Genomic DNA, 18,992 nt, shown 5'->3' on the forward strand with positions numbered 1-18,992 from the left:
TCCCGTCCTGTGTGTCTGTGCAGCGCCGGGCACAGGGCGCTGGGGTCCTCCCGACACTTTCGGACCCCTGGGAGGAATGACCAGCTCCCTGCAGTGACTGTATTTCCTCACCTGGGAACTGAGGGCCTGGGTATTGTGAGGTGATACTGGGGATTGGGGGGGACTCAGCTCTGGAGCCCCGTTCCAGGCGCACAGGGGCCATGCAACGTCCGGTCAGGGGGGGTCAGTATCGGGTGAGGGGTCGTGTCCCAGGGATCCATTGGGCTGGGCCACCCGCTGGAGAGGGAAGATTTCCCATGGCGCGGGGGGGGGGGGGGGGTGGGGGACGGAAGCCCCTTTCCCTTCCCGGCAGTGACCGGCTCCATTGAAATGATCCGTGACACTAGGAACGTGATCGGAGCAAGCCTGGCTCGTGCTTTGGGCCGGGTCTGGGGCCCGCCTGTGGGTGCAGGTGGGAGAAGCGGGGGGGGGGGGGGGGGGGGAGTCAGAGGGCAGAGTTAAGGTTTTGCAGTGGAGCCTCCCTGACATTAGTGGGCCGAGAGCAGCGTGTCTGGGAGATTTTCTTTAGGGGGGAGTCGAGAAAGGATTCAGACAACAGTTAGGGAAGATTATTCTGCGCGGCTGATATTTATATTCGTAAAAGCAGCAAAGAATCCTGTGGCACCTTATAGACTAACAGACGTTTTGGAGCATGAGCTTTCGTGGGTGAATCCCCACTTCGTCGGATGCAAGGGATGACATGTATCTGACAAAGTGGGTATTCACCCACGAAAGCTCATGCTCCAATACGTCTGTTAGTCTATACGGTGCCACAGGACTCTTTGCTGCTTTTACAGATCCAGACTAACACGGCTCCACCTCTGATATTTATATTCGTGTTTCTATTCCTGTTCCCAGTCACAGGCCACTTCCCATTTACACTCGGGTTGTAAACTCGGTGGGACTGAGAGAGGTTTTATGGTCTGTGTTTGTACCGGGGCTAGGACTATGGGAGCCTAGACTGTAATTAACAACATAAGAAGGGCCAGACTGGGTCAGACCAAAGGTCCCATCTGTCCCAGTGTCCTGTCTTCTGACAATGGCCAGTGCCAGGTGCCCCAGAGGGAATGAACAGAGCAGGGAATCAGCCAGTGACCCACCCCCTGTGGCCCATTCCCAGCTTCTGGAGACCCTAGGCGCCAGGACCACAACTAGCACCAAATCTATCACCGCTGAGCATCATCACCAAGATCATTTACTTAGTTAATTATTAATAAGCAATTAATTGTAGACAGAAGCTTTCTCCTGATTGTGTTTAAAGAACTTGTGTGAAATGAACGCTACATGTTTCTAAACCATCCCCAGGATGTAATATTGAGGGATAGTAACAAAAACACCACAACAAATATTCCCATTCCCACTGACTTTCAGACAAGTAGCAGCATTCACGCTGAGACACAGATCTCCATTCCCATGACCACTCGTGTTCCCTTTCATATCCCCACCCTCATTCACACACACTGGAGGGGAAGGGGGTGTTCTCAGGGAATGTCTCATAGACAGTTACACTGAACGATGCTCAGATGATGAGGGTGGGTGGGTGGGTGACTCCATAATGCGCCATGGTACTAGGTTCTCAGACTGGCTGGAGACCAGTTCATTGATGAGGCTAATCGGAGGGAGACAATGTACAGGGCAGGGAGTCGAATAAATCTATAAACAGACACGACCCAGCTCTCTGGCATTGACCAACAGGGATTTGGGGAACAGCCTTGTTCCCTTTTATAGCTGCCAGGGTTTGTGTTTTCACCTCTCCTGCTTTCTATCCGCACACGGGAACTGAGAGGTGAACATGGGACTATTTTAGGCTTCTGCTGCAGCTGCCAGGAAGGTTTTTGTCTGAGCCCAGACTGGCTTCCCCTCACTGTGTGTGTCAGTGTCTCTACACAGCGGTGTCCTTGGCTTTCAGGCTGTTCATGTGCAAGCGGAAGGTGTTGCTGTCCTTGGAGGCTGCAGATCTCCCCTGGATGGAGGAGGCGTAACAGTGGATGGAGGGATCATAGTACCTGGCCAGCCACCCCAGCCCCTTCCCGGGCTCCCGTCTGACCCAGCCCATCCAGGTGCTGCTCAGAGCGAACCCGCTGGTGGCACGTTGCAGCGTATGGGACTCTCCGGCCTGCTTCAGCGCTGGCCCCGACTGGGTCAGAACCACCTGGGAGCGGGCCCCTGGGGGAGAAGGGAGAAAACAAGGCAGCGGTACATTGAAGCAGGGAATTTTAATCAAAGGGGGGAAATGAGTTGCATTAACCGCTGAATTTGCATCTCCTCCTCTTTATAAGACACATCTTGGACTTCAGCCCTCAGCGAACTCAGCCTCCCGGAGGTGGGTGCCGTGGGAAAGTGTTACCTGAGTGAAGGAGAAGAGTAGAACTTCACTCAAAGAATCATTTCTGCAGGGTTCTCTACAATTTTTAGAGACAAAATTCCTTTTTGATTGCTCATCTTAAGAACATAAAAACCGCCACACTGGGTCACACCAAAGGTCCATCTAGCCCAGTGTCCTGTTTTCTGAGAGTGGCCAATGCCAGGTGCCCCAGAGGGAATGAACACAACAGGGAATCATCCAGTGATCCATCCACTGTCACCCATTCCCAGCTTCTAGCAAACAGACTCTTTAAATAATGTCTCTGGCATTTCTTCCTCTTCGTTCATGTGCACAAGGCGGGTTGAAGGGCAGAAAGCTAATGATCAATAGCTACTGAGGCGGATTCAATGTCTCCATTGCTACCCACTAAGTCAAGTCCTCGCTATTCTCTCAACATAGCGAGTCTTTAACTGCCAATCTGCATTTTGAGATGACTGAAGCCCAGATACATTATTGGCGGTTTCTTATTCCATTTCCCGGTGTCTCAGCTGCTCTGCCCTGTCAGTGCCTGCTGCTCTCTGCTGGCCCTGAGAGCTGTTTGCGTCCGAGGAGGAGGTTTTTGTATTCACTGCAGTTGATTTCTGATCGCTGTGTCTCTCGCACAGTAATACCGGGCGGTGTCTTCCGCTTTCAGGCCGGTCATTTGCAGATACACCAGGCTGTTGGAGTCGTCTCTGGAGATGGTGAATCGCCCTTTAACCGCATCACTGTAAAACGTGCTGTGGCTACTAGCAGAGTTGTATATCAGTGCGACCCACTCCAGGCCCTTCCCGGGCGCCTGACGGACCCAGCTCATATGGTAGCTGCTGAAGGTGAACCCGGAGGCTTTGCAGGAGAGGCGGAGAGAGTCTCCGGGCTTCTGAATTCCACCTCCGGACTCCACCAGAAGAACCTGGGACCGGACATCTGGGGTGGGTGGGGGGGAGGAAGAAGGAAAAAAGGCATTAAGAATCATGTTAACACACGACCTGAGCCGAAGCTCACAGAAGCCGCTGGGAAGCGGCTCGTTCATTTCACTGCGCTTTGGGCTGGGGCAGGAATGTACAAACTGCCCCGGAGTCTCCCACCGATGCTGGGGGCGGGGGAGGTGGGAAGTACCTGGAAGGGCCGCTAGAGCCAAGAGAAGATTCAGCCACAATCTCATGCTGCTGACGCTGGGGGGGTTTCCGATGGGAACTGCAAGACCTTGGCCTGCTCCCCGTTCACACTCTGCGCTCCAGGAGAACACTGGATTTATGCGGGGCCCCGAGACACTGAATTTGCATCTCCCCTCTTTAAAAATCACACCCCAGACCGCAGCCCTCGTTAAACTCGGGCCTCCCGGAGACGGGTTCGGCGGAAGAAGATATTCGGCGGGAGAAGGAGGGTTGGAGTCTCTCTGACAGGCTCATTGCTGCAGTGACCTCTAGGGATGCTCGCTGCCTCTGACAGGCAAACTGCACCATCGATTGTTCGCCTGTCGCTGAGCTCTAGCGCTTCAAAGCGCTGCCGCGGCAGCGCTCCCGCGGCAGCGCTTTGAAGCGCTAAGTGTAGTCAAAGCGCCAGCGCTGGGAGAAAGCTCTCCCAGCGCTGTCCATACTCCACCTCCCTGTGGGGAATAACGGACAGCGCTGGGAGCCGCGCTCCCAGCGCTGGGGCTTTCCTTCCCACCGTGTGTCCCAGTGCAGAGAGCGCTAGGCCGGGCCATGGGACACTGGCTGTTTATTCCTTGGTCTGCTGGGTTGCCTTGGATAAGTCACCTCTCTCTGTAAAATGGGGATAGAAACCCTGACCCTTCTTTGTGAAGTGCGCTGAGATCTCCTGCTGGAAATCGCTATATAAATGCTAGGGGTTAGTGCTATTACTAATGTCTGGAAACATCTTTTTCTTCTTCTAGAAGGAGGCAGGCATTGCAAAGCAGGGGTGCTGGAACAATGTATATAGTGCGGATGCTGAGAGACACTGAATCAAACTGGAAACCCTGTATATGATGGAAACCACTTCAAGCCAGGGTTGGAGCAGCACCCCTAGTTCCACCACCTATGTTTGAAACTCTTCCTTGCAATGCTGGACGACCAGACAGAATTATTATTAGATTAGCACCTTAAAATGAATGGGAGTTGGGTGTGGGTACCCCTAGCCTGCTGTGAATGTTGTAGCCCAGAAGTCCTAAAGAGCTAAGTTCTGCTAACTCATATAGTGAAAATGGACAGTCGGTACCTGAAAAAATATCCAGCCTAGGATTATAACCCAGCAGGTATTTGTATGCGTGTGTAACTGTAAGTGACAGAGAACTCCCGTTGCTTTGAGTGGGGTTAATTGTAAAAAATCTGTTGCACAGAAGTTATTTCACTCTTCTCCTTCTTAGTATTAGTGTCAATATTATTTTCAACACCCACTGTATATAGGGAATAATACAGATAAAAATGTCAATAAGCTAAATGAAAGTCTCTATGGGAACGCTGGATAAAATAATAAAAAATAACAGCAATACATAGACCTTAGAAGCTGAGCCCTGCCCCTGTGTTGATGCACTCTGATACCAGGCACCTTAAAGACTAACAAATTTATTTTAGCATGAGCTTTCGTGAGCTAAAGCTCACTTCTTCGGATACAGACTAACACGGCTGCTACTCTGAAATCTGATACCAGGGGGAGTTTTTAAAGGATCTTAGTTTAAGCAATGTAACTTCTCAAATCCCATGGGAGTTGGAAACCTCACGATGTTGGGTTCCTTTGAAAATCGGGAGCAACCTCTCTAATGGGCGGAGGACTTGTTGTTTCTCAGGCGAGATCCAGTGCGCTCAGAGGCACAGCTCAGCAACATTTCAGTGTGAGCAATCTCTTACAAACATTATTATGTAAAATCCCACAGCAGTCTGGGGTTGGGCTATTCCAAACAGTTTAAGGAACACAGTAGGTCGGGGGATGATTTTCAAGGATGCAAGTTAATTCGTGATTTCATCTAGACCCTAGAATAATTTCTTAAGCCTTGATTCAGGAAAGCACTTATGCATTTGCGTAACCCCATCTCTGTGCGGGACACCACTTCCAGTTCAGCACAATTCGTAGTGCCATGGATTTAACTTCACACTTAATTCTCGGTAATGCCAGAGGCTATTCAAGATCTGAAAGAATGTTTGTCTCATATCACTAAAACACATAGAAACCCCTAAATATTTACATGCTGATAGGTGCACAAACATGATCTTTAATACTTATGCCTGAATAATTTAATAAATCAGCATTTAATTGTTGTTCACTGCTGCCCTCTGCAGCGTGTTGGTAAAGTTGTACCATTTCAGCTCGGTTTTTGTTCCGTGTTTAATAGCTTTAATCTGCTCACTCTGTGCCTAGCCCAGTGATACCGGGCGGTGTCCTCGGGCTTCAGGCCGGTCAGTTGCAGATACAGCAGGTTGTTGGGGTTTTCCCTGGAGATGGTGAAGCGTCCCTTGAAGGGCTGGGCGTAGTAGATGGTAGTTGAAGTTGGGTGTATTTCCCCCGATCCACTCCGGTCCCGTCCCAGGGGCCTGGCGAACCCAGCTCATCCAGTAGCTGCTGAGGGTGAACCCGGTGGGTTTGCAGGAAAGGCGGACAGAGTCTCCGGGCTTTTTCACATAAACTTGGGGGTCCAGGGGCTGGATCTGCGAACTGGCGACTGGGAATAGAAAGATATTATAAATCATATCAATAGTAATAACGATAATAGACTGGTCCCTTGCCCCGCCAGTGCTTTCCAGGGGAGAAGATACCTTCCAGAGCCGCTACAATGAACAGTACATGGTGCTGAAGTCTCATTTTCCCTGGAGTTGGAGGGAAAGGCTCTGAGGGGATTAGCTGATAACTGCACAGAGACAGGGGGCTGCGGATTGTCTCTCTGGGTGCAACCTGGGCAGAGAGAGAGAGATTTAAACAGGAAGTGTTACCCTATTTGCATATCCCGCTCCTTATAAGACACACAAACTCCTTCCCTGAATGATCAAATTTCTTATCCTCCGATTCCGAGGGGTGGGCGAAGAATTTGTGTAACTTTCGGACCCAAACCTTCCTGAACTGAGAAGGGACGTGGCTTTGACTGCCATTGACATCGGATCAGCTCCTACATGGAGAGCAAATATTGAATCCGGGGCTCTTTAATCTGACAGACAAAAGGTATAGCAGGAATCAAAGGCTGGAGGTTGAAGCTTGACACATTCAGATTGGAAATAGGGTGCAAATATCTAAGTGAGAATAATTGGCCATTGGACCAACTCACCAGTAATCCTGGTGTGTTCACCATCGCTGACCATTTTTTAACCAAGACTGCACGTTTTTTCCCTGGGAGATCTGCCTGAGAGATTATTTTCAGGGAAGTTCTGTGGCCTGTGGAGGTTCGATTAGAAGTTCAAATGGTCCATTCTGGCCTTGGAATCCATGAATCAATGAGCAACCAGTCGCCTGGATAATGGTGCTGACCTCCCTGCAAAGCGCTTTGAGATCTAAGAGGAAGTGGTGACGGTGACAGGGCCGGGGGGGGGGGGGATTTTCCGCAGGCCCCGCAGTGGTCCCCAGGAGAATGTCGGAGGATCCTCCCCCCCTCCACCCATTCGCCGGCGCCTCAGCGCACCAGGAGCGGCCCTGGACAGAGCTAAAGCAGCCAGGCTTGGGTGGGGCCTGAGGTCCTCCGGCTCAGAGCCACGTGGTAAGGGGCTGGGCCTGTGAGCTGCGGCCAAAGCTCAGGTCCCGCTGGAGCCACGCTGCTGCAGCGCTGTCCAGGGTCGCTCCTGGACGCCGCACGCTGAGGCTCCAGAAGAGCGGGGAGGTGGGGGTAAATGGCATGATAAGGGGGCCGGAGCTGGGGGGGTTGGATAAGGGGTAGGGAGGACAGTCAAGGGACAGGGAGCGGGCAGAGGTTCAGGGGGCGATCAGGGGATGGGGAATGGGGGTTGGATTGTGGGCATTCAGAAGGTCTGTCAGGACTCAGCAGGAGCGGGGGGTGGATGGGGTCGGGGCAGTCAGGGGACAGGGAGCAGGGGGGGTACATGAGGGGTGGGGTCCTGGGGGGGTGTTTGGGGAGGGTCTTGGGTGGGCGGTCAGGGGACAAGGAGCAGGATGGGTCAGGGATTCTGAGGGGGGGCAGTCGGGGGGCAGGAAGTGGGTGGGGGGCAGATAGGGGGCAGGGCCAGGCTGTTTGGGAGGCACAACCTGCCGTACCCTAAGACTCACTGAGCAGTTTGAGGCTTTCAGACAGCTATTTAACACCAAGAGCCAAGCTGTTAGCTTTTCCCTTAGGGGTACCATCCCTTTCACTTCTCAAATGCCAAATTATAGTCTACATTTAATTTCAGTGCCATAGAGAGATTCATGTCAGGGGAGGGTAGCTTCCTTGAAAATTAGCCACTTTAGATTAACAGTGATAGAGCCAAGAGAGCCATGGAGGAGGGATCACACAAGAAGAGCAATATCCTACACCACCTACCTCCTTCCCAACCCTACCAAGGGAGACCCCCCCTCCCCTGCTTTCCCCGAGGCTCCAGGAGGTTAATTCAGTGGTTCTCAAACTTTTGTACTGGTGACCCCTTTCACATAGTAAACCTCTGAGTGTGACCCTCCCCCCTTTATAAATTAAAATACTTTTTAATATATTTAACATTATTTTAAATGCTGGAGACAAAACGGGGTTTGAGGTGGAGGCTGACAGCTCGCGACCCCCAGTAATAACCTCGTGACCCCCTGAGGGGTCCCAACTGCCAGTTTGAGAACCCCTGGGTTAATTTAATTTTAGCACCCTGTGTCCATTCACATGCTTGTGCTATTTTGAGCATTTCAGTTTTCACAACATAGGCTCATCCCAGATTCTGGAACAAGCTCAAATGCTCAGTTTGTGGAGTATGTACATAAGTTATATGAAAGACAAACCCACAGTAACCGTGTCCAGTTTGTGAGGGACCCCGTGGAGCCAGTCTCTAGGAAACAGGTAAATGCATGGAGATTAAGTCCATTAATGGCTATTAGCCAGGATGGGTAAGGAATGGTGTCCCTAGGGTCTGTTTCTCAGAGAGTGGAGATGGATGGCAGGAGAGAGATCACTTGATCATTACCTGTTAGGTTCACTCCCTCTGGGGCACTTGGCATTGGCCACTGTTGGTAGACAGGATACTGAGCTAGATGGACCTTTGGTCTGACCCAGTATGGCCATTCTTATGTTCTAAGCTAAATGAACCCAAAGTTATGGAGACAGGTATGAGTCAAGGAAGCCAGCAGAGTATCAGAAACCTGGGAAAATCTCTGACTGGATGGGCTTAGGTGTTTGGTCACAAGCTGAGGTGGTTCAAAAGTTTTGGATTTTTTTTAAGCAGAATTTTTTTATTGTTTCTTTAAACAAACAAGTAGCAAATATTGGGCCACACACTTCTGAAACCCCAAACCATGTCCAGGTTTTGGCAGACTAATTTCACAACACATTTTGAAGGAAAGCAGACATTGTCCATGATTTTTTTCTGCTTTTTAAAAACCTTGAGTTTTCAATCCAAAAAAAGTTTTGACGGAAAATATTTGTCCAACCCTTTTAATGAGCTTTGGTGCCTTTTAGCACTAGCTGATGCTGAGAACCAGTGATACCTTTTTAAATGTTTATTTTTCCCGGGGGGGGGGCAAGTGGGGCTATTTGCCCGAGACCCCACAGGGGCTCCCATGAGTATATACTAGTCTATAGTATTGCAACTTTTTTTATGGAAGGGGCCCATGAAATTGATTTTCCCCAGGCCCCTGGAATCCTCTAGGCAGCCCTGGCATCAATTAGTGGATCCCTTTATCGCATGTAGATGAGATGCAATAAATTGATCCCTCATACATCGAACACTACCCGCCGATCTGGCGAGTTGTATAGACGTACACTGAGTCTCTTTGACTGTGTGAAGCCACTTTAGCTCAGCATGGTCAGTCTGCAGGTGGAATCTGTGTCCCCAGATGTATGGGTATAACTTCTCCCGAGCGTACACAATGGCATAACATTCCTGAGACAGACCAGTGGCTTTCCCTCTCAGGGCAGGTCTTCACTATCTGCTGGATTGGCAGGTCGGGATTGATCTATCAGGGATTGATTTATTACAGGGGTCCCCAACGCGGTGCCCGCATGCACCATGGTGCCCACAGGGGCATCTAAATGTGCCTGCATCCTAGATGGTGGTTGAGCACCCGCCGAAATACCACTGAAATTCGGCGGCATTTTGGTGGTGACACCTCTGGATGACAGCACTTGATCTAGATCAGTGGTCCCCAACCTTTTTGTCTGTCACACACCAGATGAAGGACCATGGCGGCGGTTGAGCATCTGCAAAAATGCCACCGAATTTCTGCGGCATTTCGGTGGTGACGCCTCTCAATGATGTTGCTTGTTGGCGGCAAGCAGCATCATCGAGAGGCATCACTGCTGAAATGCTGGAGAAATTCGGCGGCATTTAGTCGGATGCTCGACCGCCAGCCAGGACGCTGGCACATTTAGATGCCGCCATGGGCACTGCGTTGGGGACCCCCTGGTCTAGATGGTGCTGGTCCTGCCATGAGTGCAGGGGACTGGACATGATGGCCTCTTGAGGTGCCTTCCAGTTCTTTGATTCTAAGTCTTCATGTACGTTTTTAGATGTTCCTCTGTGTTTGTGGGTTTTTTGTTTGTTTCTGTGTTTGGAGTGGAAAAAGGGGTGAGAATAGCTCTTCGCATGGCAGTGCGTGAAGTGGAGCAATTACAGGTTGAATCATTATAGAATGAAAACCAAATGGAGCCAAAGTCTCAGTTTCCCTGCTGCTGGAGGGGAAGTTTCTCAGGACGATTGGCCGGGCCGTCACTGCTCAGACCCAGGGGACTGCGAACTGTGTCTCCGGGTGCTGCCTGGGCGGAGAGAGGAACAGATTTGAACAAGAAACTTCTCAACCTGTTTGCATATTCCCTTCCTTATAAGACACAAGCTTCTTCCCTTTGCATTAGTCTTGAAGAAGAGAACTCAAAGGACCCCTCACTCTGTGTTGTGAAGTGCCTGGGCTGGGGGATCATGTCTGTGCTTTTACCTAAGGGAGAAGTAAAATTAAGTAAAATGGGCGGTGATTTTCCCAGTGTCCGTGGGGTGAAAACAATCCACCAGCCGCTTGGGAAAGTCCCGGCGGTGCCACATCCCCAGCCCCAGCGGAGTGGAGTTTGTTCAGGCGCTGGGTGATCTCTGCCCACAGCCCCGCCCGGACTCTGAATGGCCCATTTCCATATCAAGCCTCCAGCTCTCCGTGCCTCAGTCTCCCCGCTCTGACCCAGGGGCTGGGATAGTTCCCGGCCTCCCGGCGGCGCTGTGGGGAGAAAGGCGATAACCGCGTGTGAAGGGCCGAGACGCCGCAGTGAGGGGCCTCCACACGGGTTATAATGAACTAATCACCTTCCGCTGCGTTAATCCGCTAAACTCCCAGTTTGCTGAAAGGGCCAGAGCCTCCCTGGTGTAAATCCGGAGTAACTCGAGTCTAGCGGAAGCAGCTGCGGTGACTTTACACCAGCGGAGGATTTGGCCCCAGGGGCAATTCGCTCCATCCGTTGGGTCTGATGCGAACCCCAATGCGCTTGTCCCGTTTACACTGACAGACGCTGCCCTGTGAGTGTGACACCGAGACGGGCCCAGGGGGAGCCAACGTGCTGGGTCAGCGAGGGGAGAGCGACTCAGAACAGGACTCACTCCGGATTGGGGTTCACAGATGAAGCGGGGGATCTCTGCACCCAGCGGGGCTCTGGGCAGGAAGGGGAGACACTTTGCCCGGGAACGGAAGGGTTAAAACTGCCGGGAGGTTTGTGTTACATTCACCCGGGTGCCGGGTCTCCTGTCCCAGCCCGGAGCGGTGTGTGTGTCACTGCTGCCCCCGCGCGGCTGCCGGGAGAAGGGCGATTCCGCAGCTTGGGTTTTTGCATGATCACAAACCGGTTTCGTGTCACTGTGGATCTCTCGCACAGTAATAGCGGGCGGTGTCCTCGGGCTTCAGGCCGGTCAGTTGCAGATACAGCTCACTCTTGGGATTATCCCTGGAGATGGTGAATCGGCCTTTCACTGAATCAGGGTAATATATATCACTCCCATCGTACCTTATAAAAGCGACCCATTCTAGTCCCTTGCCAGGAGCCTGTCGGACCCAGCTCATACTGTAGCTGCTCAAGGTGAACCCGGAGGCTTTGCAGGAGAGGCGGAGAGAGTCTCCGGGCTTTTTCACATCCCCTCCGGACTCCACCAGCTGCACCTGGGACCGGGCACCTGAGAATAAAGACAGGCCATTAATATCGGTATAAAATCAGCGGTAACACAATATTCTTCTAACGCTGCCAGTGACTCAGAGGACGAAAATACCTTCCAAAGCGGCTACAACGAAAATTACAAGGAGCAAAAATCCCATTTTCCCTGGTGCTGGAGGGGAAAGTTCTCAGGGACTGGCTGGTCACTGCACAGACCCAGGGGCTGCGGATTGTGTCTCCGGGTGCAGCCTGGGCAGAGAGAGGCTCAGATTTAAACAGGAAACTGTCTCCCTCATTTGCATGTCCCCGCTTTATAAGAGACACACACTCCTGCTGCCAGTGATCTGAGTGACTCGTCCTAGGGCTCCGGGTGCGGGAGTCAGAGTGTCCCGTCCTGTGTGTCTGTGCAGCGCCGGGTACAGGGAGCTGGGCGCCTCCTGACACTTTCGGACCCCTGGGAGCAGGGCCGGCTCTAGGTTTTTTGCTGCCTCAAGAAAAAAAAAATAGCCGCCCCCACCCAGCCCCTTGTGTGTGTGGCTTTTACACGTTTGCACTTTGCAATGTTGTTGGTTTGTTTTGTTTGACTGGCTGCGGTACTGATGCAGCATTGGACAACGACTGCACCTGAATCTGCTTGGGCCACCAAAGAGCCTGAGTAACTCGCGCCGCCTGTGATACATGCGGGGGAGGAGGAAATACAGACCAGAGAGGGACATTTGAAGAGGCTTAAATCACCGCGTGCTTTGCGGCGCCGGTGTCACGCCTGGGTCTTTTGAAGGGAGGCTCCGGGTTTGTGCAGCCGCGATCGGAGGCTGAGCGAGAGCCCTCCAAAGGGGACAGTTATCTCCTGAGACAGCCCCTGGCTTTCCTGGGCACGCTCCGGATTTCAGTCTTACTAGGAGCTGGGCTGCTGCTTCTGAGCGCTCTGCTCTTTCGCTCATTTAAAATGAGCCCGACATTCCCCAAATCATTAACTGACACGGACAAGGAGCGCTGGAGAATTGCTCGCTGTCCGACGGGTGCTAATTAACATAAGAACGGCCGTATGGGTCAGACCAAAGGTCCATCTAGCCCACTATCTGTCTATCGACAGTGGCCAATGCCAGGTGCCCCAGAGGGAGTGAATCTAAAGCCTGGTCTACACTAGGCGTTTAAATCGGTTTTAGGAGCGTAAAACCGATTTAACGCCACAACCGTCCACACTAGGAGGAACCTTATATCGATTTTAATGGCTCTTTAAATCGGTTTCTGTACTCCTCCCCGACGAGAGGAGTAGCGCTAATATCGGGATTAACATATCGGAATAGGGTTAGTGTGGCCGCAAATCGACGGTATTGGCCTCCGGGCGGTATCCCACAGTGCACCAGTGACCACTCTGGACAGCATTCTGAACTCGGATGCACTGGCCAGGTAGACAGGAAAAGCCCCGCGAACTTTTGAAATTCATTTCCTGCTTCCCCAGCATGTAGATCTCATCAGCCCAGGTGACCACGCAGAGCTCATCAGCACAGGTAACAATGCAGTCTCCTGAGAATCGAAAAAGAGCCCCAGCATGGACTGCACGGGAGGTACTGGATCTGATCGCTATATGGGGAGAGGATTCAGTGCTAACAGAACTGCGTTCCAAAAGACGAAATGAAAAAGTATTTGAAAGAATTTCTAAGGCTATGACGGATAAAGGCTACAGCAGGGACTCAGTGCAGTGCAGAGTGAAAGTTAAGGAGCTCAGACAAGCCTACCAGAAAACCAAAGAAGCAAACAGAAGGTCCGGGGCAGGTCGAAAAACATGCCGCTTCTACGCTGAGCTGCATGCAATTTTAGGGGGCTGCGCCACAAGTACCCCACCCCTGACCGTGGATTCCGAGGTGGGGTTGTAATCTCTGCCATGGCTGAGGATTATGCAGACGGGGAAGATGAAGATGAAGAAGAGGAGGAAGACCTAGCAGAGAGCACACAGCACTCCGTGAGCTCCAGTAGCCAGGAGCTTTTTATCACCCTGACGGAATTACCCTGCTCCCAGCCCTCCCAAGCAACTATCCCAGACAATGACGCCATGGAAGGGAGCTCTGGTGAGTGTACCTTTGTAAATAGCAAACATTGTTTTTTAAGCAAGCGTTTTTTAATGATTGATTTGCCCTGAGGACTTGGGATGCATTCGCAGACAGTATAGTTACTTAGAAATGTTTGTTAACATGTCCGGGGATTGAGAGGAAATCCTCCAGGGACATCTCGATGAAGCGCTCCTGTAGGTACTCCAGAAGCCTTTGCAGAAGGTTTCTGGGCAAGGCAGCCTTGTTCCGCCCACCATGGTAGGACACTTTACCATGCCATGCATGTAGCAAGTAATCAGGTATCATTGCGTGGCAAAGCATAGCAGCGTATGGTCCCGGTGACTGCTGGCATTCAAGAAGCATCCATTCTTTATCTTGTTGTGTTATCCTCAGCAAAGTGATATCGTTCAGGATAACCTGGTTAAAAATCAGGAATTTAATTAAGGGGGATGGCCATTTTCCTACTGGGTTCGTGGACTGCAGCAGCTTAAAAAAAATCCTTTCCTGCACGTAGCCACGCGGGGGAGGGGAGGAGTGACATGCCGATGATCTTTTTTGTGTTTGGTCAGCGGGGCTTCCCCAAGCTACCAGCCACGCAGTGGGTGGGGGGTGGGGGTGGGAAGGGTGTTGATTAGCAGGGAGCTAGCGTGGTATTAGCCATGCATTGTGGGGAGGGGTAAATCACTGCAGACGCCGAAAGATAGTGGCTTACCATGGCCGCATGCAAGCTGAATTCTGATGCCCGGACCTGTGTCTGTGAGATCTGTAACTCCAGAGCTGCAGGCACTCACTATTAAGATGAAAAATGCGACCTTGTAGGGAAATCACATGTGCTATGTAAGGTGAATAGCGCTGTTCACTGTGAAAGAGTATAACCATTGTTCTGTAAAATGTATCTTTCTAAATATTTCTCTCCCTCGTGCAGCTGCAATTTTTTCAACCATCCCTCCTCCATCCCAAAGGCTAGCACAGATAAGGCGGAGGAAAAAGAAGACGCGAGATGAAATGTTCTTGGATATTATGGAAGTTACACGCAATGAAAGAGCTCATCTGAATGAGTGGAAGGACGTGGTATCAAATTACAGGAAAGAGGCCAGTGAACGTGAGGACAGGAGGGACACCCGAGATGAGAGGTGGCGACAGGAAGACCAGCAGGAAAATCAGCGGTGGCGGGATGCAACTCTGGGGCTGCTGCGTGATCAAACTGACATGCTCCGGCGTCTGGTGGAGCTTCAGGAACGGCAGCAGGATCACAGAGTGCCGCTGCAGCCCCTGTATAACCACCCCCAACCCTCACCATGTTCCATATCCCCCTCACCCAGACGTGTAAGAACGCATGGGGGGAGGCTCCGTGCACCCGCCCACTCCACCCCCGTGGACAGCCCAACCAGAAGGCTGTCGTTAATGTGAAATTTTTTTAATGGCCTTTTCCATCCTTCCTATCCTCCTCCCAAACCACACCCTTACTTCTCTCTCTCTTTTTATAATAAATTAATAAAGAATTCATGATTTTTAAACGAGAGTGACTTTATTTCCATAAGTAAGCTGTACTCGAAGGGGGAGGGGGAGTTGCTTACAGGGAATGAGTCAATCAAGGGGGGTTGGGTGTTCATCAACAAACACAGCAGTCACACTGTACCCTGGCCATTGATGAAGCTCGTTTTCAAAGCTTCTCTGATGCGCACCACTTCCTGGTGTGCTCTTCTAATCTCCCTGGCGTCTGGCTGCACGTAATCAGCGGCCAGGTGATTTGCCTCAGCCTCCCAACCCACCATAAAGGGTGCCCTCCTGGACCCCCTGCCCCTAACCACTCCCCTGGAACCTCCCATCCACACACACCCCCAGCCCCTTTCTGAATGTGGACTCAGGAGGAGCAGGGGCAGTCACGCAGCTGGAGAGAGGCAGCGGTTTCCCTTTCAAAGCACCACTTCTCTCTGGTCATCTGCGAGGCTGCCTGGTGATCCTCCTGAGTCCTCCACCCACGTTCCCTGTGCTCCAACCACCCGCACTGCACGCCTTCCCTACCCAGCCCTCCATACTGTTTCGCAACCCCAATGTGGCCCTCAGCCAAAACGTTTGCCCACCCTGGGCTAGAAGCATGTGGTTTCAACAGTGAAAGATTCATCAGTTGAAAAAGTGAAGAACTCTCTCAACACATTCAAAAAAATTGCACACATGGCTGATGAATGCACCGATGCAAATGGGCATCAAGTATTAAGTTATTGTGTACATTAACTTGATGTCAGGGGTAGACCAGTAGATGCATTTCTAGATGTTCAAGTTATAGAAGACTCATCAGCTGCATCTGTGGCAACCCACATCTTAGAAGAGTTAAATGCTTGTCAATTGGACCCCAAACACATGGCTGCTTGCGCATTTGATGGAGCTGCAAACTTTTCTGGACGACATGGTGGAGGACAAGCTTTGCTCAGAGAAAAGTGTAACCCTAATCTCTCCTATACACACCGCAGAAGCCATCTACTCTAAGTAGCACTAGTACAAGCTGAAGACTCTTCAAAAGACATTTTAAAAAGCTATAAATTTATTGTCTTCATTATATTCTTTTTTCAGCAAGAGTCCAAAAAGACTGAATATTTTAGAAAATATAGAAAATACACTGGGACTGAAGTTCAAATCAGTCCAACCTGGGAAAACCCGCTGGCTTTCTCAGGAGCGATCCTTGGCTGTTGTCTTAAAATTACTCCAGCTGAGGCACTACCAGCAATGAGGCTGCCATGTGCTCAGGATAGACTAGAGAATTTGAACATAGAGTGGGAAGATCTTAGGACGAATGAATGAAGATTTGACTTCAACTTCTTTTTTATCATCACTAGTGGCTTGAGCGGATCTTTATGCCATATTTTCTGGGATGAAAGAAGTAGGAAATCATCTCTTCCTACTCCCAGTCACAACAGCTACAGCTGAGGGTTCTTTTTCATTACTGAATAGAAATTTGTGTTCAGAAAGAAGTGGCCTTCTGCCTGATCATGTGAATGAAGTAATGAGCATATCAAACCGGGAGAGCCAACGTTCCGGGTCAGCGAGGGGAGAGCGACACAGAACAGGACTCACTCCGGATTGGGGTTCACAGATGGAGCGAGGGATCTCTGCACCGCAGGCCCAGCGGGGCTGTGGGCAGGAAGGGGAGACACGTTGCCCGGGAACGAAAGGGTTAAAGCTGCCGGGAGGTTTGTGTTACATTCACCCGGGTGCCAGGTCTCATGTCCCAGCCCGGAGCGGTGTGTGTGTCACTGCTGCCCCCGCGCGGCTGCCGGGAGAAGGGCGATTCCGCAGCCTGGGTTTTTGCAGGATCACAAACCGGTTTCGTGTCACTGTGTGTCTCGCACAGTAATAGCGGGCGGTGTCCTCGGGCTTCAGGCCGGTCATTTGCAGATACAGCTCACTCTTGGGATTATCCCGGGAGATGGTGAATCGGCCTTTCACTGAATCAAGGTATTGTATATCACCCCCAGCGCTGTTGAGATAAGCGACCCATTCTAGTCCTTTGCCAGGAGCCTGTCGGACCCAGCTCATGTAATAGCTGCTGAAGTCGAACCCGGAGGCTTTGCAGGAGAGGCGGAGAGAGTCTCCGGGCTTTTTCACATCCCCTCCGGACTCCACCAGCTGCACCTGGGACCGGACACCTGAGAATAAAGACAGGCCATTAATATCGGTATAAAAACAGCGGTAACACAATATTCTTCTAATTCTGCCAGTTATTCAGAGGAGGAAAATACCTTCCAAAGCGGCTACAGCGAAAATTACAAGGAGCAAAAATCCCATTTTCCCGAGTGCTGGAGAGGAAAGTTCTCAGGGACTGGCTGGTCACTGCACAGACCCAGGGGCTGCGGATTGTGTCTCCGGGTGCAGCCTGGGCAGAGAGAGGCACAGATTTAAACAGGAAACTGTCTCTCTTATTTGCATGTCCCCGCTTTATAAGAGACACACACTCCTGCTGCCAGTGATCTGACTGATTCACCCTGGGGCTCCGGGTGCAGGCGTCAGACTGTCCCGTCCTGTGTGTCTCTGCAGCGCCGGGCACAGGGCGCTGGGGTCCTGCTGACACTTTCGGACCCCTGGGAGGAATGACCAGCTCCCCGCAGTGACTGTATTTCCTCACCTGGGAACTGAGGTCCTGGCTATTGTGAGGTGTTATTGGGGCTGGGGGTGACTCAGCTCTGGAGCCCCGTTCCAGGAGCACAAGGGCCATGCACCGTGCGGTGGGGGGGGGGTCAGAGTTTGGCGAGGGGTCGTGTCCCAGGGATCCATTGGGCTGGGCCACGCGCTGGAGAGGGAAGATTCCCCATGGCGCGGGGGGGGGATTGGGGACGGAAGCCCCTTTCCCTTCCCGGCAGTGACCGGCTCCATTGAAATGATCCGTGACACTAGGAACGTGATCGGAGCAAGCCTGGCTCGTGCTTTGGGCCGGGTCTGGGGCCCGCCTGCGGGTGCAGGTGGAAGATGCGGGGGGGGTCGGGGGGCGAAGCGGGGAGTCTGAGGGCAGAATTAAGGTTTCGCCGTGGACCCTCTCTGGTATTAATGGGCCGAGAGCGGCGTGTCTGGGAATGTTTCTTTAGGGCAGTGTCGAGGGAAGATTCAGGCTACAGTGAAGGAAGATGATTCTGCGCGGCTGATATTTATATTCGTGTTTCTATTCCTGTTCCCAGTCACAGGCCACTTCCCATTTACACTCGGTTGTAAACTCGGTGGGACTGAGAGAGGTTTTATGGTCTGTGTTTGTACCGTGCCGAGGACTATGGGAGCCCAGACTGTAATTGGGAACATAAGAAGGGCCAGACTGGGTCAGACCAAAGGTCCATCCAGCCCAGTGTCCTGTCTCCTGACAGTGGCCAGTGCCAGGTGCCCCAGAGGGAGTGAACAGAACAGGCGCTAGGACAGGGGTGGGCAAACTACAGCCCGTGGGCCAGATCCAGCCACCCAATAGCAGATTTACCATGGAGCCACTGGCGTCATGGAGCCGGGCCCACACTCCAGGGGGACCCGGACCAGGCCCACTCTTCTGCGCGCCCCCACTCTCCTGCGGGGGGCAGAAGCTTGGTGCTCCTGGCACTGAGGCTCCTGCTGCAGTAGGGCAGCCAAGCTCCCCCTCCGCTGCCTCCTCTCACAGCTTGCTGCGTTCCCGCCTTCCCCCTGCCGGCTGTCGATCAGCTGTTTGTTTGCGGGCGGGCGAGGGGGGAGCACAGCCGCAGCACGCTCACCTGGGGAGAGGAGGCGGAGAAGAGGCGGGGCGGGGCCTTGGGGAGGGGGGTGGATCGAGCAGACCTACTCTGACTGCAGAGCTGCAGGCTCAGGCTGAAAAAGA

General features: G+C 52.1%; 4 gene segments (V, D, J or C); all 4 read right to left on the minus strand.

Moving 5' to 3' along the window:
• Positions 1–1,921: 1,921 nt before the first annotated feature.
• Positions 1,922–2,324, minus strand: LOC123347514. The segment is given in 2 exon segments: positions 1,922–2,205; positions 2,288–2,324. Coding segments are annotated over 2 exon segments (321 nt in total).
• Positions 2,325–2,969: 645 nt separating this feature from the next.
• On the minus strand, positions 2,970–3,548 carry LOC123347515. The segment is given in 2 exon segments: positions 2,970–3,310; positions 3,503–3,548. Coding segments are annotated over 2 exon segments (387 nt in total).
• Positions 3,549–10,618: 7,070 nt separating this feature from the next.
• LOC123347516 lies at positions 10,619–11,779 on the minus strand. The segment is given in 3 exon segments: positions 10,619–10,696; positions 11,342–11,640; positions 11,734–11,779. Coding segments are annotated over 3 exon segments (423 nt in total).
• A 4,875-nt stretch (positions 11,780–16,654) lies between these two features.
• Positions 16,655–17,452, minus strand: LOC123347517. The segment is given in 3 exon segments: positions 16,655–16,798; positions 17,015–17,313; positions 17,407–17,452. Coding segments are annotated over 3 exon segments (489 nt in total).
• Positions 17,453–18,992: the final 1,540 nt, after the last annotated feature.

The sequence above is a fragment of the Mauremys mutica genome, chromosome 13 (assembly GCF_020497125.1).
Source record: "Mauremys mutica isolate MM-2020 ecotype Southern chromosome 13, ASM2049712v1, whole genome shotgun sequence".
NCBI classification, from domain to species: domain Eukaryota; kingdom Metazoa; phylum Chordata; order Testudines; family Geoemydidae; genus Mauremys; species Mauremys mutica.